The sequence below is a fragment of the Brassica napus genome, unplaced genomic scaffold, assembly GCF_020379485.1.
Source record: "Brassica napus cultivar Da-Ae unplaced genomic scaffold, Da-Ae ScsIHWf_875;HRSCAF=1241, whole genome shotgun sequence".
NCBI classification, from domain to species: Eukaryota; Viridiplantae; Streptophyta; class Magnoliopsida; order Brassicales; family Brassicaceae; genus Brassica; species Brassica napus.
In genome coordinates, this window is record NW_026016915.1 from 130,573 (window position 1) to 153,665 (window position 23,093).

The 23,093-nt window shown below is 32.5% G+C and overlaps 3 protein-coding genes across 5 annotated transcripts; 1 reads left to right on the forward strand and 2 right to left on the reverse strand.

Moving 5' to 3' along the window:
• Nucleotides 1-31: 31 nt before the first annotated feature.
• LOC125606408 (protein GLUTELIN PRECURSOR ACCUMULATION 3-like) lies at nt 32-4,031 on the reverse strand. Of its 3 annotated transcripts, none has more exons than XM_048775477.1 (16): nt 3,770-4,031; nt 3,599-3,696; nt 3,009-3,147; nt 2,904-2,932; nt 2,722-2,818; nt 2,595-2,650; nt 2,407-2,514; nt 2,261-2,317; nt 2,088-2,179; nt 1,912-1,996; nt 1,568-1,723; nt 1,151-1,233; nt 901-1,077; nt 709-824; nt 422-506; nt 32-345 (listed from the first exon to the last, which is right to left on the reverse strand). In XM_048775477.1, exons 1-16 carry the CDS (start codon nt 3,829-3,831, stop codon nt 289-291), a joined length of 1,497 nt encoding a protein of 498 aa, XP_048631434.1. In that variant the 5' UTR covers nt 3,832-4,031; the 3' UTR covers nt 32-288. The 3 variants fall into 3 exon arrangements, with proteins under 3 accessions (XP_048631434.1, XP_048631433.1, XP_048631435.1); XM_048775476.1 differs by having other exon boundaries at nt 901-1,080; XM_048775478.1 differs by lacking the exons at nt 2,904-2,932; nt 3,009-3,147 and having other exon boundaries at nt 901-1,080.
• Nucleotides 4,032-4,099: 68 nt separating this feature from the next.
• On the reverse strand, nt 4,100-13,952 carry LOC106451117 (probable disease resistance RPP8-like protein 2). The gene is made up of 5 exons (XM_048775474.1): nt 13,744-13,952; nt 12,573-13,444; nt 12,326-12,472; nt 4,409-6,209; nt 4,100-4,302 (listed from the first exon to the last, which is right to left on the reverse strand). The coding sequence occupies exons 2-4, from the start codon at nt 13,432-13,434 to the stop codon at nt 4,429-4,431; spliced, it is 2,790 nt and encodes a 929-aa protein (XP_048631431.1). The 5' UTR covers nt 13,435-13,444; nt 13,744-13,952; the 3' UTR covers nt 4,100-4,302; nt 4,409-4,428.
• Nucleotides 13,953-16,923: 2,971 nt separating this feature from the next.
• Nucleotides 16,924-22,283, forward strand: LOC106451114 (1,4-alpha-glucan-branching enzyme 2-1, chloroplastic/amyloplastic). The gene is given in 21 exon segments (XM_048775464.1): nt 16,924-17,141; nt 17,258-17,394; nt 17,958-18,181; nt 18,250-18,348; nt 18,497-18,539; nt 18,781-18,840; nt 19,000-19,080; nt 19,392-19,508; nt 19,668-19,751; nt 19,842-19,963; nt 20,072-20,191; nt 20,300-20,304; nt 20,307-20,431; nt 20,548-20,658; nt 20,740-20,872; nt 20,950-21,049; nt 21,121-21,268; nt 21,329-21,491; nt 21,494-21,569; nt 21,571-21,883; nt 21,961-22,283. Coding segments are annotated over 21 exon segments (2,535 nt in total). The 5' UTR covers nt 16,924-17,002; the 3' UTR covers nt 22,096-22,283.
• The last annotated feature ends 810 nt before the right edge of the window (nt 22,284-23,093 follow it).

The window sequence follows — 23,093 nt, forward strand, 5'->3', positions numbered from 1 at the left end:
ATCTATTTTCAAAGCCCAAACAAGAAAGAAAAAGAGCAGATGCTGAGATATGTGGATTAAGTAGAGATAATGAAAATCTTACATATGGGTAATTATCTTTTTGTCCTTGACTAAAAAGTTGTTGTTTACATATCTTGTTGTCTATCAGAGATATGATTCTCTTGAGACTTTTTAGCTTTGTTGTTTGCAATGGTAATGCTGACAGCAATCTTGGTGATCTTCTTGGCAGCTACTTGAAGAGTTTAGAAGGGCTTTTGTATTCTCCTTGAGAGTTACAGAGCTCCTCAATCAGATTACAAGGGTTTTGTATTCTTCCAGCAACTTGGGGGTGTCATCAATCCGCAACTGAGAGAATAGCAATGTAAACTTTATATGTCAGAGAGTTAATAACATGAGGAAAGTATGCAAAATGCAGTAATACCTCGGAAGAACGTTTGATATGATAAAACGTAAAGGTCTTCTTTACAGGGAGGCCAAAATCAGCAGATGTTAAGCTGTTCTGTGCTCTGATAGAAACACCCACAACAATGAAAACAAACATGTGTGAAGGAAAGGAAGAAGCAAATCTGAAATTTTATAACATGTTATATTACGAGATTTATATAAATTACTTCAATGGCATGTGGTGATACAATAGGGCAAACAAGGATAATATACATAATTAAACAAGATCTGAGTCTGAAATAGTTCGAATGGGTAAGAACTCACGTGTATTTTCGGGTAACCAATCGCTGATAATCTCGAAGCAAGGCACTAAGCTCCTTTAATTGCAAAGTCTCTGGAGTGGACTCTTTCCAATGTTGACGAAGTGCTTCAGCTGCCATCTTTTCATTGAGAAGCATTTTCAGAACAAGAATAACACAATCACACATTCTAAAATAGACAAGAGGAAAAACTCACCTGAATCATGGAGGCTCCATTATCAACTACATCATCTCCCTCAATCAATCTGGTTCCTAACTCAACGAACTCTTGATCTTCTGACTCCTCGGGGATTTGAAGGCGTAAAATTGATGGAACAGAGATTCCCATTTTCTTTTGCAAGCCAACGATAGTGGATCCCTCTTGTCCCCCTTCCTGCTGTGACCAAACTCTTAAATGTTAAAACAAGTTGAAAACACATAAGATGACAAGCAGGAACTATAATTACCGTATTCAACTCTCCCTCTGACTCCTTGGTTTCAGGAGGGTTTCTAAGTTGAGGTGCAGAAGACCTCTTGGCTATCGGATCATCTGAGAAAAGAAAAAAAGAGTTATATCCCTATCTAGAGTTTTCCACATCCATTAATCCAGTTCTTTCTTTCAAAACGTATAAGAACATTTTCAGAAGATTAACCAGTTCAGTAAATTCAACCAGATATGTAAAACTTCAAAATTTTCAATACAAACTTAATAAAGAAAAAAAAGAGTATGCTAGAAACTAAGTGACTCTAATTGCCTACAATCTGTGACCAACACCAAAATTAGTTCGTCTAAAGACTTTCCAACGATAAGAACTAATTATGCGTTTACACAGAATGATAGCTAAGTTGGAGTAAAACATTGAGTACAAATAAGAGTAAGATACCTTCAGGAACCAGCCACCAAAGATCACCGAATGTTGATTTTCCATCAAAACCACCAATTAAAAGAAGACGAGCTCCAATACTAGTCATTGTATGGTAGGCTCGAGGAGGAGGAGGCTCGTCATTGCTTATTGGTAAGCGCTTCCACTGAGCAGTTACTAGAATGTGAAAATATAAATTTAACAGCGCGTAGACAATGCATAGCAATAAAAGTGATATATTTACATCACAATTTTATCATCTCGCTAGATTGTACTATTGTAAATTAATGAGGTGGATTTTTGGATTTAGAGTGATCCTTTAGCAGAGGAGAAGAATCTTATGAGACGAGTGAGCAAGAATCTACCTCTATCCAAAATTATAGCGTCGTTATAATAGACATCATAACGACTCAGCCATCCACCAGTTCCATGTCCCCCAAATAACAGAAGCTTCATACATGAAAATTAATGATGTGAGTGATGTAGGTCAAGCGAAGCTATCCTTACACAAAAGAACAAACAGAAGCTGAAAAAGATATACATAATGTCCTCCGGATGTGACAGTGTGACCACATCGAGCTGATGGTGCTTGGCCAGGAAGCTTGAGTTGTGTCCATCCAGGTGTTTCACGCTCTTTCTTGCACAACCCACAATAAGATCAGCAAACAGAACATAATTCAATGCAATTTTCAAGAAATGTAAGTAAGGATGCACCTTCATCTATTAGACCCTTCAAAGCCCACAGATCACCCATGATAGGTCCACCACCTCCTGTCAAAGATAACCATATCACACACCATAGTCTCAGCTTAGTTGTTATCAGCTCAAGCAAAACAAAGATTTTGGTTCTGGTGTTATACCTCGGCCACCAAAAACAAGTAAACGTTTCTCAACCATGGTGGCTGTATGACCACATCTAGGAGGTGGCAATGACCCCGAAACCGACAGCTCCATCCATTCAAGTGACACTAACAGACACCAATAAAGCTGACATTATCATAAACTTAAAACAGTTTTATTACAAAACTGAAGTAGAGGAGAGATATACTTGTGTCCATAACATACACATCTGACAGCCATTTTTTACCATCCCAGCCGCCACACCTGCCAATAATCATAGGCTAAGCCAATGCAGGCAACAAGTTGATGGAACGTCTAAAATTTATGATACTCACAACACGATTTTCTGGTTGCCAATAGCAGCGGCAGCAGAAAAATCACGAGGCGTAGGTAAGTCGCCAAAGCTGGTTAGCTCAGACCACTGCCATATATCTGCAGAAAATGTCAGCAGACGTCATTAATAGGAGTGCCACAGAAGTGCCAAAGCAGAGTACTAAAAACTCCGAGGCACACTTACCAGTATCTAGAACCCAGAAGTCACCCAACCTGTAATTGATTTATAGAAATGAGCTATTTAGAATGTAAAAACGCTTATAACTAGAAAATATATAGAAGTGCGTACCTCTTGCCACCAGAACGTCCACCAAAGATGAACATATGGCAATCAATAGTGATGGCAACATGAAACGCGCGAGGTGTAGGACCAACTTTTCCTTCAGAAACGCTGCCAGTACATTCTGGCTCAAACCAGAGTTTGTTTTCTAGTCGACAGGATTAAAGAAGAAGCAAATCATAAGACAAACCGATTATGTTTTCTAGTCGACAGGATTAAAGAAGAAGCAAATCATAAGACAAACCGATTATCACATGATTAAAAAAAGCTGAACATATGATACTTAAAACAAGGCCAAGGAGGGGACAAAAGAAGCTCAGAAACACAACTAGCAAAATAAGAAAAGAGAGTATCCATCTGATTCCTCTTCAACAACACCGAATCGAATAATCTCATCTTGAAGTTTTCAGCTTTCTATAGTTTTTTTTGTTTTTGGCAAAGTAACTATCTTTGATGTAAGCATCGTTCTATCAAATAAACTAATAGAGACAATAGTCATTACAAGCAGAGCAAGCCAAGAACGTAACTCATAAGAAAGAAACAAAGCATCTTTCTTGAAGCAAGGAAACAATAATCCTAAGGCTTAAGTATGATAGTACCAATGTCATAAACAATGATGTCGTTGAGGAACTTCTTGTCGACGAGACCGCCGAACACAACGACCATGGATTTTCCGACATTGACAGCTGTATGTCCACTGATTGAAGAGTAAAAATCATCAGCTGAAATTAAAAATCGGAAATTGAATGGAGAAGAAGTAATTAATTTACCTCCTGGGCTGTGGAGGAGTTCCGGCGAAATCGGAAGAGGAAGCTCTAACCCAGTTATGCATACGTTTGGCGATTGATGTCTGAAACGCACAGATCACCGCGTTTTGGATTCTTCGCTTCAACTAGTACACTTCTTCTCCTCTTAATTAGAGTCGAAAACAAAGTTTGCAGAGATCGAAAGGACTCTCTCTTGTTTGGTAGAGAGTCTCATGATCTGATTTTATTATGATCCAGACCGAGTTTTGTTTTTAAACCATCAATTTGTCCGGTTTAGTAGTCAAAGACAAATTTGGAAAACTCAGGTTCGGTTCGGTAACTATACAAGTCAACTAAGCACACACAACGGAGAACATCGAATAAGATATGGTTCAACATACAAATGTATATCCAAACTTAGCATTACAGTGAATGAGCATGCAAACAGATAGACGAAATATATCACAAACAAGATATGTAAACTTCATACAACAAAAACGACTTATTATCATATCACACAATCGATAGTGGTGGGTACTGATCCCGAGTAGGTTCACCTGAAAAGCGAATAACAGATAGTTGAGACTTTCACACTAAACTTCTAGGAGGATATATAACAAACAAAATGAACAATATTGACATTATACCAAAAAGAATATATACCTGAGACGGTTGTATTCTCCTTATTCGTCAATATCAGAGTCGTCGCTATGATAGTGTAATTGAACACTAGGAATGTGTTGGACTTTGTGGTAACTTTCCCCACCTGGTACGAGTGTCGTCTTCCACTCCTTGTTCTTATGTCTGATTTTCACTTCCTTTAAAGAAGTTATATACTTGAGCCCTTCTGGTAGTTCCTTCAACTTTTTACAATTCCCAATAGACAAGGTACGAAGACATGGCATCGACCCTTCTTCGACTATCCACTCTTCCCAGTCGTCTAGGTACCATATTTCTAGATTACATAATTGAGGGAATCCACCATTTGAACACACCATCTTCCTCCCCACGAAAGATCTTTCATGTAATTCAACCGACTTTAAATGAAGCAACTTTTCCAGAATCTGCAGTGGATCCTCCTCCATTTTACATTGACTTAGAGATATGTGTGCAAGGTGGGGAGGAAATCGAGAGTGATCAGGAAGCCTTGTCCCATGTAGGCCCAGCGCTAAACGCCTTAGATGAATGAAATTCCAAACGAAATCCACATCATAAGCCCCATCGGATTCGTTGTTCTCTTCGATCAATCTAAGCTTCTCATCGATCAAGCTAAGCTTCTCATCGATCAATCTAAACTCCTCCAGGTTTCTTAATTCACAGAGAGATGACGCTAGAGTTTCAGAAGTATACCTGCCTTTGAGTTTTATGTGGAGAGTCCTGAGCCTAGTCATTCGGAGGAAGTCTGTGATGCTACCGCATTCTGATCGGAAGGGGATCAAGCACTCCAGGTTCACTAGATTACCCAATTCCAACTTTGTTTTATCATCAAAATAACGGGGAAGCATCAGGAACCTCAACTCTACCATCTCGTTAAAGATACTTGGCAGATGAACACTTCCGTAGGACTTAAGTTTCAAATAGATTAGAAGCTTTAGATTCCGTAAAGAAGAAGGTACATGAGTTGCCCAACCTATGGCTAAGCTCAAATATCTCAAATGAATGAGCTTTCCAATGCTCGAAGGTATTCTCAGATCTAAACTAAACTCAAAGTTCTCTTTATAATCTAAACTCAGATCTAAGACCCTAAGTAATTGTAAATTTCGGAATTCTTGACCTGACTGCTTCCACAAGTTGCTGTCGAGTCCAAAACCCAAAACAGATCTAGCTTTTTTATTGTTTTTACCTCCCAGCATATCAAGTGCATTACCACCACCGTGTACTACGAGTCTGCGAGATCCCGTATGACTTTGAGCATTGATGGTGGAGGTGGAAGAAGTAGGGACTTTGATAATCTGAAGAAAGTTCTCTTCTTTGGCTTTATTTAAACATACTTCTCTCATCATGTCATGCATTTGACAATACTTCAGTTTGCAACTCAAATCCTCTTTTACTGCAATAACCATATTTCTCCTTACTAGCTCGTCTATGTAGTCTTCTCCAATACTCCTAGCGGTTGCTCCATTGCCACTTGATGTTATTATTCCTTCTGCTTCCCAGAGATAATACAATCTCTCCACTTGTATCTTGTAGTCTTCGGGAAAATGAGCTAGGTAGAGAAAGCAATGCTTTAACTGCATTGGCAAATCTTCATAGCTCATAGACAATACTCGGTAAACCGAATCTTGATTGTTGTCATCTAAGCGAACTATCTGAGTTTGAATATTCTCATTTATTCTTTTCCAATCTTCAACCATATATTTATTAGCTAACAAGCCTCCTAGCACTTTAACGGCTAATGGTAGTCCTCCACAATATGTGACCATTTTCCTACCCATGGCTTCTAGTTCTTCATCAACAATAAATCCTGTAAACAGAACTATGAGATTAGAGCCTCGAAATAATGTGTCTAGTCTTTTTAAATGTTCAAAAATAATAAATATATATTGTTATTTGTAAAATGATTTAGTATTTTTTATTAGCTCTAACCTTAAACGGTTAAAGTCGTTGATATCATTAATAAATAATTAATTTTATTAGTTAAGAGGAATTTATATATATTGTCTACTTTAATAACTATCCAGAGAATTGTTAGTTTTCATGATGACCCTTTTTATAGTTTACTTAGGACATGACTGGTGTAACCGCATTGGTTGTAGCTGCGGGAGTTTGCGGATGCGGGGGATTGCAGTTTTAAGTGGTTTTAAGAGATTTGTATGACTGATATTGTGGTTAAAAATTTGGTTCGTTTGCAGGATGCTTATGACTGATTACCAACCAAATACAACAACGCTTAAATAATAAATTAACAATATTTATATTTTATATAATTATAAAAATATTAAACTTCATAATATTATAATAAATATAAAAATTATATTTAGAAAATTATAGTTTTAAATTTTTATAAAATAATTGAAAATATTTTTATTTTAAAAATTTATAATATAAATTAAAATATAATAGATATATTTAAGTATTTCAATTTAATTTTTATTTTTATTTGTATTTTTGTATTTATATTTTTTTGAAAAAACAAAGAAAGAAAAATTTACCCACCCGCAACCGAAAACGTTAGCTGCAACCAGCTTTTGAATTTAAGAGGTTTAGAGCGGTTTGGATCGGTTTAGAACGGTTTGAATGATTGTTCTAAAATGCCAATGACCAACCGCTACGAATCGCAAAAGTTGTATTTGTGGATGGTAACGAGAAAACCAGACATGCCCTTAGTATTTATATTGTACGTTATCATTGCCACTTTTCTGTCTTGAACATTTACATTCACTTTTTTAGCAAAAAAACATTTACATTCACTTAAAATATGAAGTTTATACTAGGTGTTTTTCTGCATTTTGTGCAAAAAATTTTTTTTTTAAATTTAGATTTTATTTTAAAATAAAATTTTATTAGGTTTTAAATTTTATTATTTGATTACATTATTTAATTTTAAATATTAATTATATTATATGTTAAAATTAAGATAAAATAAATAATTGATGACTAAATAAGATAAAATTTTATATAATAGTATAAATCTAAATTGCTGACTCATCAGTCAAAATCATTAAAAATGTAAAAAATAAGCAAAATTATCTAAACATATTTAGAACATAATAGTATCTCTATTTCTATAATATTATTTGATAAGTCAATTTTTTTATGTGTTGCACTCATGTTGATTCTTAGAATGGTTAATTACAGTGATAACTTTAATGGATACAATTTATTGTTAAAATACCAAAATTAATATTTCAATTTAACATTTTAATATTTGTTTTCAAATCACTTTATTATCAAAAAGGAAATATCTTTAATAAATATATAACATTTTTATAACGTGTAATTTAATTTAAAAATTTCCTTTTATATAACTCAAAAAGAAATTTAATATAAAAACAATATCTTTCATATATACATATCAATATCAGATTTATATGTAATTTAATAAAAACGATTTTTTATACAAAGAAATAAAAAGGAATATAATTAAAATATATTATCTTTAACATAAAATATATTAAAATATATGTAAAACTATAATTTCAGAAAACTAATTATTTTATATATATCAAAGGATGTAATATCGAATAGGAAATATATTTAATATATATATATATATATAAATATATGACAGTTTCTTATCTACTAATAATAGCAATCCCAATTAATTCTAAAGGTTGTGAATCCACTTATGTTAAAAGGTTGTGTCTTTTGAAAAAGAAGTGTAAAGGGTTGTGTCTTTTCTAAAAATTCTATGTTGTAAGGTTGTGTCTTTTCCAATTAATTCTTAAGGTTGTGAACTTGAGTTATGTGTGTCTTTTGAAAAAGAAGTGCAAAGGGTTGTGTCTTTTCTAAAAGTTCTATGTTGTAAGGTTGTATCTTTTTCAATTAATTTCTAAGGTTGTGAACTTCAGTTATGTTGAAAGGTTATGTCTTTTGAAAAATATATGTAGAGGGTTGTGTCTTTTCTAAAAGTTCTATGTTATAAGGTTGTGTCCTTCTAAGAATTGTCTAAAAGTTGTGACTATTCATAAGTATTTTTAAAAAGTGAGAAGTTGTGAGTATTAGAATTTTGTATTTTTACTTAAAACTATCATAGGAGTTTTATATATGTAGGTGAAATGTTTATAATATTATAAATGAACCATTACAATAGTTATATGAACAATTGCAACTTTATAAATGAAACAATTGATGCTTGCAATTATTGGTGATTAACCATATTGATGATATAAACCTTTAGTAAAAAAAAACTATTCTACCTATTGCTTATGTATTTTCAATCGAAATATATATAGTATAGATAATTAACTTATAATATTAATTATTTTTATTAGTTAATGTGAAAATAATAATAATATAACTGACTTAACTCATTTTATGAAATATAATTTTTAACATTAATTGGGATTTCTACTATTAATTGAGATAAGAAAATTTAGACTAATGATTTCATTGTTTCGTTTATGATTTTTGGCTATCCAAATACGTAAGAATTTTTCTACTATTTTTTGTTGTTAACGTTTCATTTGAATATCTTCTAAAAGTTTGTAACCAAGTAACTGCATAGAACTTTTTTTCACCATTTTATTATTTGTTCGTTTAGTGAAACTTTTATTTTGAGAAATGCATGGGCATAGACTATTTATATATTTTAAAAATCTATTTAAATAGTCACAACTCTTCAATTTAAACAGTTACATCATTTCCATTTTGAAAAGATACTTATAAGAATAGTCACAACTTTTCACTTTTTAAAAGAGACTTATATGAGTAGTTACAACTTATCAAATAAATCACCACACAACATAACCTATTAAATTAACAAATACACATTTTTGTCAACTTTTAGAAATTACACTTTTTTACAACTTTTATAAAAAACACAACCTTTCAATTCACAACTTTTGGAATTAATCAAAAATAGAAACTTAACGTTAAACTTTTCACGATTCAGTAAACACATTTATTCGTTAAAATATTATATAACCTCTAATGATTCTATGTTAAATATCTGAATTTTAAAATATATTATTGTAGGTGAATTTTAATATTTAAATCTTCTTAGAAACACCAATGGCTGAATTTGTCTGCACAACAAACATTCCGGTAAAAGGAGTATTGAAGAGCAATGTTGTGGATAATATGGTTGCTAGCAAAGAGTTTCATACGAATCTGGTCAACATGGTATCAGAGCTTTATGGTTGAGAGGACAAACACAATAATCCATGACTATGTTATTATAAATATCTTAAAAATATTCTGACATTTCGGTTTGTTCTATAATTTAATTATTATTATAATAATATATATATATATATATATAAGTAAACATATGGTTTTCAATTATATATTGTATGGTTTTATAATATCATGTTTTGGTGAGAATTGTTTTTGTCTGATTCGATTTTATCTATTCGGGTTTCAGATAAAGTGTTCAGATCAATTAACGAATTTTTATTTATTATTATATCAATATTAAGAAAATGTAAACCATTAAAAAATGTTTGTATATATGCACATTTTAATTTATGCATAAGTTTGAATTATGTGCTATTTATTAATTGATTTTCTAATTAATTACACATAAGTGAGAATGATTGTTGGAGATTTAATTGATTGCAACCTTTGGTGATGAACTTGCAATCTTTGGCAATGAACCATTGTGATTTTTGGTAATTTTATGGTGATAATGCATTTGGTGATTGTAGTATTCAGTGATGAATCATTGCAAATTTTAGTGTTATCATTGCAATAATTAACTTACCATTACAATGTTTGGTTGTCAACCATTACAACATTTAGCCTTCTGTATAAGAAATTATAGGTACTGATAATCACAACTAAAATAACAACACAGAAAAAAAATTCACAACAATCACAAAATAGATTAGGAAAAAGAGAGATTCATTTTCAAAAGTTCATTAAGATCTTGTAAAAACATATAAACACGGAAAATTTCATTACGTTGAAAAATTTGTCAAAATATTTAAGGATGCATCTTTTCATACTAAAAATTGCATAGATGTTTTTTTTTAAATATATCTTTTCATTATTTTATATCTATTTATCTACATTTTAAAAATATTTAAAATTATATAAAATAATCTGGTGGTTATATTTTATGAGTAGTTTAATTAATTTAATAATATTATATATTTACAAATTAAGTATATTGTATCTTTGGGATTTTGACACTGTTTTTTTAGTTCGGTTAAACCAAAATTTTCAATTGAACAAGAAAACTACTAACGAAAAATATATGTATTATCAATAAAGAAATATAATTGCATGCAAGATACTTTTGTAATTTATGTATTTACTCTAAATCATTTGTATTTTTGAAGTTTTCTTTATATAAAATATAGCTTATTTCGTTTTATAAAATGAGTTTCCGTGCGATATCGCACGGGTTCCTTACCTAGTATTTATAACTTGTTTTTAATTAAAAATTCTCAACTTAATAATATAAGGATGTTCGTATCTTTAAATAAATTAACAAATTATTCTTTTAAGTTTGAACCATCGAATTAATAAATTAACAAATTATTTCAATACCTAAGATTCCTTTTTATTCACGAGAAATTATGTTCTTCTCAGTAAAAAAACACACCCATCTTTTTTGGTATAGATATTCATTCATCTTTGAATAGTGCTAGCCAAAACTTTAGTATTTGTAATGTTTGTTACTTCGCCAGAATCAATATTTAATTTCGAATGTGGTGCATGCAATTTATATTTAGTGTTGCTTTCACAAAAAGAAAACCAAATATGCTATTTACAATAAAGTTTTGTAAAACATTAAGTAGCTTTAATTGAATTTATGTTTATGTAAAACTTTAAAATGTTAAGTTATGTTTTAAATAATGAAATTTTAAACTGATATTTTAAACAGTATTTTTTCAATTTTCAATAATAAAATTTTATAAGAGATTCGTAATAATAAAACAAAATACAAAATTATAATTAAAATAACCAGAAACTAACTACATCATATTAAAATCAAATTAGAATTTAGAAACAAATACCATATCAAAGTTAAATATTCTGCAAAATCAAGTACATTAAAACACATAACTCAATAACGCATAAATAACATGTTTTAGTAAAATAATATAGAATATGAAACTAAACTAAACACTAATTCCCTATACATTATTTGTGAAGTGATTTCACACATGTCATCTCCACAATCACTCTCACCAAAAAAATGTAACATGACATACTAAAATTGATAACATGACTTATGGTTAAAAGTGACATGGACAACAACATTTAAATGTTAATTTCAATTTTTGGCAAGTTTTGATAATATGGTAATAACTCATAAATCATCATTAAAATAAATTTATTCAAATATATCAATTAAACAATATGACAAGGAAAAATAAAAGATTTTAAAATTTTGAAATAGTATTTAAATATATTTTTATAATCATAAAAATTTATTATTAAAAAATATTTTCAAAATGTTATACCATCTTTTTTTAAAAAAAATTAATTTTTAATCGTGATATCATTTGTTTATTTTTTGATATCTACAAATTTTAGGAATTATTTTTAATTATTTTTTATAATTATAAAAAAATTTATATCAATTTTACTGTATACAAGTTAAATTAATTTATCTTAACCAAAATAAATAAATGAAAATCTATGTAAATTATAATTTTAAATATAATCTCAAATTAATTTTAAACAAATCAAATTGTTTATTTTATCTTAATTCTATGTTTAACTAAATTAGTATTTAGTATTTTTTATTAAAATATTAGTTTAAAATAATAAAATCTAAAATATTAACAATTGTTTAAAAATATAATGTAAAATTTTATCATCCAATATATACTTCCGCCAATATATACGGATGAGTCACCTAGTAGATAGATATATGTCATCCCATATGTAATTTAGGAATTAGAGCTCAAGATTTTTGATACGAAGGCCGTAAGAGATTCATATGATTCTTATATATAAACGTACCGGTTATCTCTCTTCTAGAGAATGCTATGCTCTCACATAGCTTCCAACTTTCTTCAGGAGTAAGGATTTTTGGTTTAAAGAGGAAAGATTTTGGGTTTACATGCAAACCAACACCTTCATCGCGTGAAGTAAGAATCATCTTCCAACCTGCAATTGTATTTCCTTCCATCTCAGGGACTCAAAAGGCATTTATGAAATGTGGTTATGGGGAGTTCTTAAGTAATGTATGTACAATAAGAGAGCTCACCTCTTTCTTGGGGGAAAGCGTCTTTTATTGCATCCCAGTCTTCTTTTTTCCATACATCATCCATGACAATTAAGTATTTAGATGTTTCCAACAAATGAAAGATCTTAGCCTGGAGTGTATCCTCATTCATTTGTTCAATCCCCGTATCATGTGGTCTAAGGTCTCGCAATAACTTTTGCCAAATATCCTTCCGCTTAAAATCTTGCGAAACGCAGATCCATGCGAATCCATCAAAATGACTTCGAACAATGTCATGATGAAAAACTTGTCTGGCAAGAGTGGTTTTCCCAATACCACCCATCCCAGATATGGAAACTACTTGGATGCTATCATTCTCCACCAAATGACCAACCAATTCATTAACACTCTGTTCCACCCCCACAAGATCCTTTTGAGATCTCTTTGGATATGTTTGTTGGATCTCCCTCTGTCTCTTTTGTAGAGGCGGTGGTTTGTTGACGCTATGCTGTATTCCAAAGCTCTGCATTTGTCCAACAACCTTGACTATTCTCTTAGTTATGCCTTCAATGTCCCTAGAAAGACATAGGCGGTCCACTAAGAAACAAGAAAGTCTTTTCACACGCCTCTTGATCCCTTTTTGGTTTCCACTAAGTTCTTTCAAAAGAAAGGATTCGATTATATCTTCAGCATCAAAAACAATGTCTTTGACATCTTCCAAGAAGCTTCTCACTAGTTCATTCTCATATTTCCGGGCATCTGCATCTTTCAACAACGACTGTAACATTCTCATCTGACATTTTAGATCATCAACTTTCTCATGAACTCCCTGCAGTCTCTCTGATTCTCGACTGAGGAGATCCCAGAGTTTCTCCACTCCAAACGACACAACTCCGTCAGCCATCACTATTCTCCTGTTCCACCATCAACACAACACATATGTACAAACTTGTAGTAAGATTTAAAACCGGTTATGATAATCCTTGGTTGATCTAATACAACATGATACATGTCAGAGGAACTTTACTTAACTTACTTTTATTCAAACAATTTATAACAAGATTTGATGATTAAATGGTTTAAATTCGTAAAACAAGATTTGTAATAATCCAACGAATTTTCGTTTTTAAATTCAGATTCAACCACAACAGAGTCCAAAAGACAGATCAAAGCAAATTAAACAGACAAATAATGATACAAGAACATGATTTACCTTTCATGTAACAGCTCTTCAACTTGCTTAGAGAGGTTCTTTGGAAGAAGAGATATGAGTGGCAATGAAAGAGTAGACTCCAAGTCAATCTTATCAGTCTACGACTGCCATCTTGTGGTTCTAATTTTGAATAAAAAGAAAATATGAGTTTTTTCTAGTCTGTGGCGATAATGATTTTTTCGCAAGGCAATAATGCATTTGCTTTAGGCCCACTCGAAACATTCACTGTAGTTCTCCCTTATTATTCTTTTTTGGTAAAAAAAATTTCTCCCTTATTTTCAACTTGCAAAATATATTCATTGATATTTATACATTATATTTTCGTTAGAAATAATTAATTGGGAAAATTGGTAATATAGACAAAGTTATTAGATCATGTAGTATGACACCATACAAACTAGAGTTTACATACTATAATCCTCTACTCAATGATAGGATACGACCGTACTGTGGTCAAGTTCTTCTAGTTCTACTACTACGACATGTTAACAAGCTTGATGCTTTGTGGCCTTGACACCAAACTATCAAATCTCCTGAATCTGCATGTCTTTCTTCCTCAGTCTATTTGGAATCTTTTCTCCAGTTCCTCATACCAAAGATTGGTAAAAATTACGAACCAACTTACGTAATCATCAAGTGTGGTTTAGATCTTACTTTTTGTTATGATCAGAAATGTTTTAGAGCTACCTAACTTTTATGTTTTATGTTTCTTATGGAGGAGGGGATGCAGCAAATAGTGATATGGTGGAGATGATATTAATTACTAGGCAACGCCAGTGGCTGGACATTGTATGGAAGCATCACATCTCAAGTAGGAGACCAAGATTCGATAGTGCAGAACACTGGTCTCGTAGAACGGGTCTAAAAACGTTGCTCAAAGATGGTTCCGGGTTCGAATAAGACTTCTTACCAGTTATAGCTGCAGTTCACATCGCGTGGATATTGCTTTTTGTCTTTGTCTTTGTCTCCGCTTATTGTATCAAGCTCCTCAACTTTCAAATAAGGTGAAGAACCTGTGATTAGATAGAGTTGAAAATCTTTGTAGAATAGTGTTGAAGGTTGATGTCGTATTCATGTAAATTTTCTAATGTATTACCGTTTTATTATTTTGTTTTCATTTGGTAAGTTAGTAGCAATAATATAACACCAACAATAAACATTTACGAAACTACTCTTGCCTCTTAGTATCCCCTATATATTAATTGAGAAGCATTTGAAAAATTAGAACCTTAATTTTGTATTAATTAAAAAAAACCCCAAATCCTAGGTGGCACTATAAATGCCTTCTAAATTCCATTTCAAAGAATTCTAGAGCATCTAATATAAAGTATAGTTTAATCTAATGGTGTCACATTATTCCATAATTATATAACACTAGAGAACATTATATTAACCTAAAATATAGGAAGTGTGTATTATTTCCTTAAATAAAAGCTACGGAATTACCTAATATGATTTACATATATATGGCAATTAATGATTATGAATAATAAAGATTTGATAACAATTTTTGCATCCTTCTTCATTTTTGTTTAAATTTATATTATTAAAAAAATTAAACAATCACATTAGCCATATGATAAAAAAATTAGATTTTTTCTTATATGTTATATTTTGAATTTTTTAAAATGACTTTAAATTACAAAAATGAAGAAACCTTATATGTTATATATTTTTTTAAAACGACTTTAAAATACACAAATGAAGACACCTTATATGTTATATTTTTCTTATATGTTAGAATTTTTTTATATGTAATATTTTGAATTTTTTTAAAACGACTTTAAAATTACAAAAATGTAAGTTTTCCGTAAGTATACGACTAAAAACATTAAAATGACATGTATCAGTTTGATGGCTGATTTGAAAGCTTTCAAAATCATATGTAAGATAAAAGTCAAAATAATTCAACTGTGAAAACAATAGTGTTCACTTTTTCAAGAATGTGTTCGAGAAAAAAAAATAATGTTTTTATGTCATAATTTGTTTAGTGTCCACTAGAGAACATTATATTAACCTAAAATATAAGAAGTGTGTATTCTTTCCATAAATAAAAACTACGAAATTACCTAATATGATTTACATATATAAGGCAATTAAAGATTATGACTAATAAAAATTTGACAACAATTTTTGCATCCTTCTTCATTTTGTTTAATTTTATAGTATTAAAAAAATAAACAATCACATTAACCGTATAATAAAAAAATAACATTTTTCTTATATGTTATATTTTGAATTTTTTAAAATGACTTTAAATTACAAAAATGAGGAAACCTTATATGTTATATATATTTTTTAAACGACTTTAAAATACAAAAATGAGGACATCTTATATGTTATATTTTTCTTATATGTTATATTTTTTCTTATATGTTATATTTTGAATTTTTTAAAACGACTTTAAATTACAAAAATGTAAGTTTTCCTTAAGTATACGACTAAAAACATTAAAATGACATGTATCAATTCGATGGTTGATTTGAAAGCTTTCAAAACCATATGAAATATAAAAGTCAAAATAATTCACTTTTTTCAAGAATGTGTTCGATGGAAAAAATAAGGTTTTTATGTCATAATTTGTTTAATGTCCAATCTGATCAACTCATGATGTATTAATTATAGTTTTGTTCCATTATTTTTAATACAAATTGATCCGATCCATCAGAAAGAAATTATATAATAACAACAAAAAATATTTTATATATATAAATAAAATGATCAAATATATAAAAGAAACTATCGATAATATATACAAATAAACTCACCCTGCGGTCTTATCCTAGTATGCTAATATTCTCTAGTGATTCTCATGGGATATTTGTGAAACGTTTTGGACTCATCCCTCAACAACTGAAGAAAAAAACTTTTTCAATTATGAGTCTGAATCTGACAAGTGACAACTGACAACACAAAGTTATTTATAAAATATTTTCTTTTCTTATTTTTGGATCTCTAATATTAATTTTTCCTGAGTTATGTATGGTAAAAAGAATACAATAATTGAGAAACTGAGTGAGAGATACTACTTTCTTTTTGTGGATACATATAAAGGAGACGGACGAGAAACGCTTGATGAGGGACCCACTGAAATATCTGACATCACTACACGTGGCGAACTACGCTCCGTCCCCTAATGAACTCCGTGCGATATTTATTTAATTTAATTAATTTTATATCCTTATTTAGATTTTATTCCATTTAAAGCATTTTCTCTTCGCTTCCTCTCACACTCTCTCTTCTCCCAAAGTTGAATGCAATGGTTTACACGATTTCAGGCGTACGTTTCCCTCACCTCCCATCCATCAAGAAGAGCTCCTCTCTCCCGAGTTTCAACGACGATCGGAGAACCAACGCCGTCACCTTCTCTCTGAGGAAAGACACTCGCTCCTCCTCTGGTACTCCTCCTCCATCCATCCATTCTCTTATTTCCTTATACTGCACGCGTTTCGAGATTTGGTGATTCTCATGGAGTCAATGTGTGGATTTGGTCTCCTAATGTGATTTGGTGTAGGTAAAATCTTTGCTCGGAAGCCATCTTATGATTCTGAATCTTCTTCAATAGCTACCACTGCGTCTGAGAATCTCGGTAGCCATCAGAGTGACAGCTCTTCAGCAGAAACTCAGGAAACTCTCTCTGAAGTAACTCAGGTTTGTTGTTTTTGTCTGACTACTTGGTTTTCTAACTATGTACTTATTATACTTATGTTGTGTTGTTTATGTGTAGTTGTGTTATCCCTCTGTTTAATTTGTCATGAATAAACCATTTGTGATGGGGTGAAGATTCTATTTCATGTTCTGTTTTTGCTTGGTGATGGCATTTTTGTGTGAGAGAGAGAAAAAAAAAACATTTTTACTGGATTAAGATGTTAATGTCTTTGGTCCTGGTGCTCTGTTTGGCTTGGCTTTCTGTTTACTGTACTCAGATGCATAAATTTGTGTTTTTTTTTTCTGGATCATGAATCAAACATCCTCTCTGTTTCAGTTTCTCCGTTGGCTGCTAGTTATTGTGTATTATCACATTTGAAGCTATATGTATTCAACCAAAAACGAACTTGGAGGATCTTTCCTGCTCCATTACGTATTCATCTGTTATATAACTTATATTATTTCAAGAATCTCTTATAAAATCTCTCTGACTCTTGGATGATATTCTTCTTTCAGTGCACTTACATGGTTTCTTGCATTTATCATTTCTCACCTTTTATTATTAGGTACATGACGATGTAGATGCCCAGAAAGCTGAGACAGAGGGACAAGAACAAACATCTGCACTTTCAACATCTGGAGGCCAGAGTTATAAAGAAAATATTGCAAGTATGTCAGAGTCTGTCGAACAAAAAGTTGTACAGAGGAAGATCCCACCTCCTGGAGATGGGAAAAAAATCTATGACATTGATCCTATGTTGAAGAGTTATGATGGTCATCTTGATTATCGGTAAACAATCTATTATATACCTTTACTTGTTTGTAAACAATCCCATTATTGTTTTCATGCCGTTGCAGATATGGGCAGTACATAAAACTGCGTGAAGAAATCCACAAGAATGAAGGTGGACTAGAGGCATTTTCTCGTGGTTACGAAATATTTGGTTTCACTCGAAGGTAAACATCGTTTTGATATATTCAAGTGCTGTTTCAATAGCTTTAATAGTTCCTACTATTGCAGCACGCTAGGCACGGTAAAAGTTTAGTAAATACTCTACAGATAGTTGGTATTGCAGTTGCTAATTGTTATTCACTGCTTTGCTAGCGCCACTGGTATCACTTACCGGGAATGGGCACCAGGAGCTAAGGTTTGTTTTTTTATCTCAATTCTCAAAGTAAAAGAATTTGTCACATTTTTTTTTCGGTCATTAGAGTTTCAGATGCAACTTTTCATACCTGAAAAGAATAGAATCATGGATTGGAACTCATGCAACACCTCATGAATGAAAGTAGAGTAGGGCCCTGTTGTGACATCGGTTTTGTCCATTGAATATATTCTAATTACTGTTTTTATCTAACAAATCGTTTGGCCAATTTTTCCTTCCCCAGGCAGCATCACTGATTGGAGATTTTAATAACTGGAATTCCAAAGCTGATGTCATGACTCGGGTATGCTGTTACTTTTAACTTCCATGTGAGCTGATAGTTAAGCTAGTAGCTAAATTTTACTACAAAATGTCTTTTTGGAAGCATGCTTTACTCTGTTATTGGTCTGTTCCTTTCTGGGATTTTGATCTAAGACAGTCTTTTCAATGAAATTTTGAGCAGAACGAGTATGGTGTGTGGGAAATATTTCTGCCGAATGATGCTGATGGCTCGCCAGCAATTCCCCATGGCTCCCGCGTGAAGGTAACATGTTTATAGTTTTCAAGTCACTGGTCAGATGTGTAACATTTTTGATCCATTTACAACTTACTGCTGCTACACCATTTATTTGCAGTTGTGAGAAAATATAGAAAAACATCTTATTTACAACAGACAACTAGACAGCTTATATTCCAGAGTGAACTTTTAGAGTGATGACTTGTAGTGCATTTCCAATGATCTCATGCGAATATATATATATATTGGAAGAGAATTAGTAGTGTGCTACATGTATCCTTTTGGAGTAGCATACAAGTTTTCAGCTTTGTAACTCTTTTTATTTCATGTGTTGGTAGATTCGCATGGATACCCCATCTGGTATTAAAGACTCCATTCCAGCTTGGATCAAGTACTCTGTTCAGGCACCAGGGGATATCCCATACGATGGAGTATATTATGACCCTGCTGAGGAGGTACAAGCCAGTACTCACTTTACCTTCTCATTTGTTTTAGTGTTTTTGTAGAGATGATCTGAACTCTTCAAGTTGTAGATATCCAATATAGAACATTATATTTAGTATCCAACTCACAACTGGTTTCCAGCATTAACGATGTGTATACATTTGTTCCAGGACAAATATGTATTCAAACATCCTCGTCCAAGGAAGCCCACATCACTGCGCATATATGAATCACATGTTGGAATGAGTAGTACGGTCCGTTTCCTTCCTTTTTTCTTGGAATGATAATCACTTCGATATGTATTAAAATAAATATTAATTGGTAATGTAATCTTTTATCTGCAGGAACCAATGATAAATACATATGCCAACTTTAGAGATGATGTACTCCCCCGTATAAAAAAGCTAGGCTACAATGCAGTTCAGATAATGGCCATTCAAGAGCATTCCTACTATGCCAGCTTTGGGTATCTTCCTATTCCAGATATAGCTCGTCTATTTACCTATCATCCAACGCCTTCCTGTTATAACCTTTTGTTAAGCTAATGAATGTGACTTTGCTACATGCAATGCAGGTATCATGTGACAAACTTTTTCGCTCCTAGCAGCCGCTTTGGAACACCTGATGACCTTAAATCTTTGATAGACAAAGCTCATGAACTGGGCTTGGTTGTTCTGATGGATATTGTGCACAGGTATTGGCCTCCCGTTAACAATTCTCCAGAATCATCTTCCATCAGATACTTAGTCTTGTCGTCGAATCAATTAAAAATGGATAATCACCATTGTCTAAATTAAACCAGCCATGCTTCAAAAACACACTGGATGGTCTGATGAACATGTTTGATGGCACTGATGGTCAGTACTTCCACTCTGGAGAGCGGGGTTACCATTGGATGTGGGATTCTCGTCTTTTCAACTACGGAAGCTGGGAGGTATCTCTCTCTAGAGTCGATATATTGTAATATTAATGGGAAAATCTTCTGAGTGTACCACCATGTTAGTTAGACACGTCTGTCTCCAAGTTAATTTATTTTCCTTGTCAATTAAGGTACTTCGATATCTTCTGTCCAACGCGAGATGGTGGCTGGAAGAATACAAGTTCGATGGGTTCAGATTTGATGGCGTGACTTCTATGATGTACACTCATCATGGACTGCAGGTAATACTTTTGCATGTCATACAAATATGCTGATGCTAAATGTATGGCTTTCTGCAATCTAACTGCCCTTGTTTGTGGCAGGTGGAATTTACTGGGAATTACAATGAGTACTTTGGATATTCAACTGATGTTGACGCTGTGGTCTATCTAATGTTGGTGAACGATATGATTCATGGGCTATACCCTGAGGCTATTGTTGTCGGCGAAGATGTAAGTCTTATGCACTTACGTTTTAGTGTGAAAACTAAATTATCCCTGAAACCTCCATTGCATTCTCTCGTTACAGGTTAGCGGGGATGCCAGCCTTTTGTATTCCGGTGGAAGACGGTGGTGTGGGTTTTGACTACCGTCTCCACATGGCAGTGGCTGATAAATGGATTGAGCTTCTCAAGTATGTCCTCATGAAATCTTTGCAGGAATGAATCAAATTGATCTCATTTCGTGTGTTGTAATATTCTGTAGGAAGAGAGACGAGGACTGGCAGGTTGGTGATATAGTTTTCACGCTTACCAACAGAAGGTGGGCGAGACAGAAATGTGTCGTCTATGCGGAAAGTCATGATCAAGCCCTTGTTGGAGACAAAACGATTGCGTTCTGGCTCATGGACAAGGTACTAATAACATCTTAACTCTCTTGGAACTCTTTTGACTCTATCTTTTGTCTTTTATAGGACATGTATGATTTCATGGCGGTGGACAAACAGGCCACACCACGTGTAGACCGCGGGATCGCCTTACACAAAATGATACGGCTCATTACAATGGGACTAGGTGGAGAAGGATACCTCAACTTCATGGGAAACGAGTTCGGACACCCTGAATGGATCGACTTCCCAGGACTGACCAGCACCTTCCTGATGGCAGAGTCATCCCCGGGAACAACGGTAGCTACGATAAATGCCGGCGCAGGGTGATCTGGAGATGCAGAGTATCTTAGATACCACGGATGCAAGAGTTTGATCGGGCGATGTGCAACATCTCGAGGAGAAGTACGGTTCATGACTTCAGAGCATCAGTACATATCCCGCAAGGATGAAGGAGATAGAGTCATTGTGTTTGAGAAGGGTAGCTTGGTGTTTGTCTTCAACTTCCACTGGACCAACAGCTACTCTGACTACCGTATCGGTTGTTCTGTTCCCGGAAAGTACAAGATAGTTTTGGACTCGGATGATTCTTTATTCGGTGGTTTCACTCGGCTAGATGACTCCGCTGAGTTCTTCACCTCTGTAAGAACATTAACTAAACAAGAACGAGAGATAAAACTCATTTTCAATAAAAGAGAAACTGACTGTTTGTTATGCAGGATGGAAGGTACGACGATAGGCCTTGCTCCTTAATGGTGTATGCACCGTGCAGAACCGCTGTAGTTTACGCTGCAGTAGATGGTGATGAAGATTCTTCTCTGGTGCCCATAAGCCTTGTGCCTGACGATGTTTAGGAGTAAGAGAATAGCGTCTAAGTTTGCCTACTGTAAGCTTCTTTGTACTACGAAGATTTATTTCTTATCTCCTTTTTAGTTTCTTGCAGTATTATCAATACTATTAAAAGAGAAGGAGTTTTAATAAAAATCACTTAAAAAGTTGTTTGGACCATTTCATTAAACTAAAATATTTTGGTCTTACATTATTAGACAAAACAATATGTTGCCTTAAATTTCTCTAACAATCATTTAGTCAAATTTTTATTTATTGGACCCATATCTTTTTGTAAACAAAAAGATTAGATCATATATATACGATAATATAAATTTGGGTTCACGAAATATTATCACATACACTTTATTATATTTTTCTTAAATATGTCTCATTAACTTCATAATTAAAAATAAGTTTAAAAATGATATATTATGTTAATTTTATTTATTGATAATAACAATTAATATTTAAGATAAGTTTAAAATTATCAAAAACCCAACAAATCTTTTTTTAGTGCTCAACAAAAAACCTACAACTCTATACTGTTAAATAGCCCAAAACCTCTCAAATAAATTTTAAGTTTCACCAACTAATCAAAAGTAACTTTTTAAAATGCACAAAGATATAATGAAATGTGAGATTTGGGCATTCGGGTCTTCGGGTCAAATATAAATCGGTTTTTTTCAGGTCCAAGTTCTTTGGGTCTTGGCATTATATCCAACTAGGTATTTGAATATATTTTTTTGTTAAGATTTGTTTCTTTTAGTTCCATGGGTAAGTTGAGTCAATATTCAAGTATTTGTAAAATTTACTATGTAATTGGCTACGTAATGAGTCTAGCTCGGTTCGAGTATTTAGGACAAAAAATCTAAAGAACCTAAAAGCCAAAAAAAATCACAAAACACGAGAAATACTCAAAAATCAAAACATATACCAAAAAATAACTAAATATCTAAAAAGACCAAACATCTACCCGAGAAGCCAAAAACTATCCAATATTTAAATATATAATAATTTTATA

Bases quoted from the DNA above. Each gene is read 5' to 3' on its own strand.
- LOC106451117 (XM_048775474.1), bottom strand. From the start codon at position 13,434: ATGGCTGACGGAGTTGTGTCGTTTGGAGTGGAGAAACTCTGGGATCTC. The intron at 12,473-12,572 runs GTGAGCTCTCTT...ATACAATTGCAG, and splicing joins CGCTTTCCCCCAAGAAAGAG to GTTGGAAGATGATTCTTACT. The intron at 6,210-12,325 runs GTACGTTTATAT...TTCTGTTTACAG, and splicing joins CTCTAGAAGAGAGATAACCG to GATTTATTGTTGATGAAGAA.
- LOC125606408 (XM_048775476.1), bottom strand. From the start codon at position 3,831: ATGCATAACTGGGTTAGAGCTTCCTCTTCCGATTTCGCCGGAACTCCT. The intron at 2,318-2,406 runs GTATAACACCAG...TATCTTTGACAG, and splicing joins ACTTGTTTTTGGTGGCCGAG to GAGGTGGTGGACCTATCATG. The intron at 1,724-1,911 runs GTAGATTCTTGC...TTCACATTCTAG, and splicing joins CGCTATAATTTTGGATAGAG to TAACTGCTCAGTGGAAGCGC.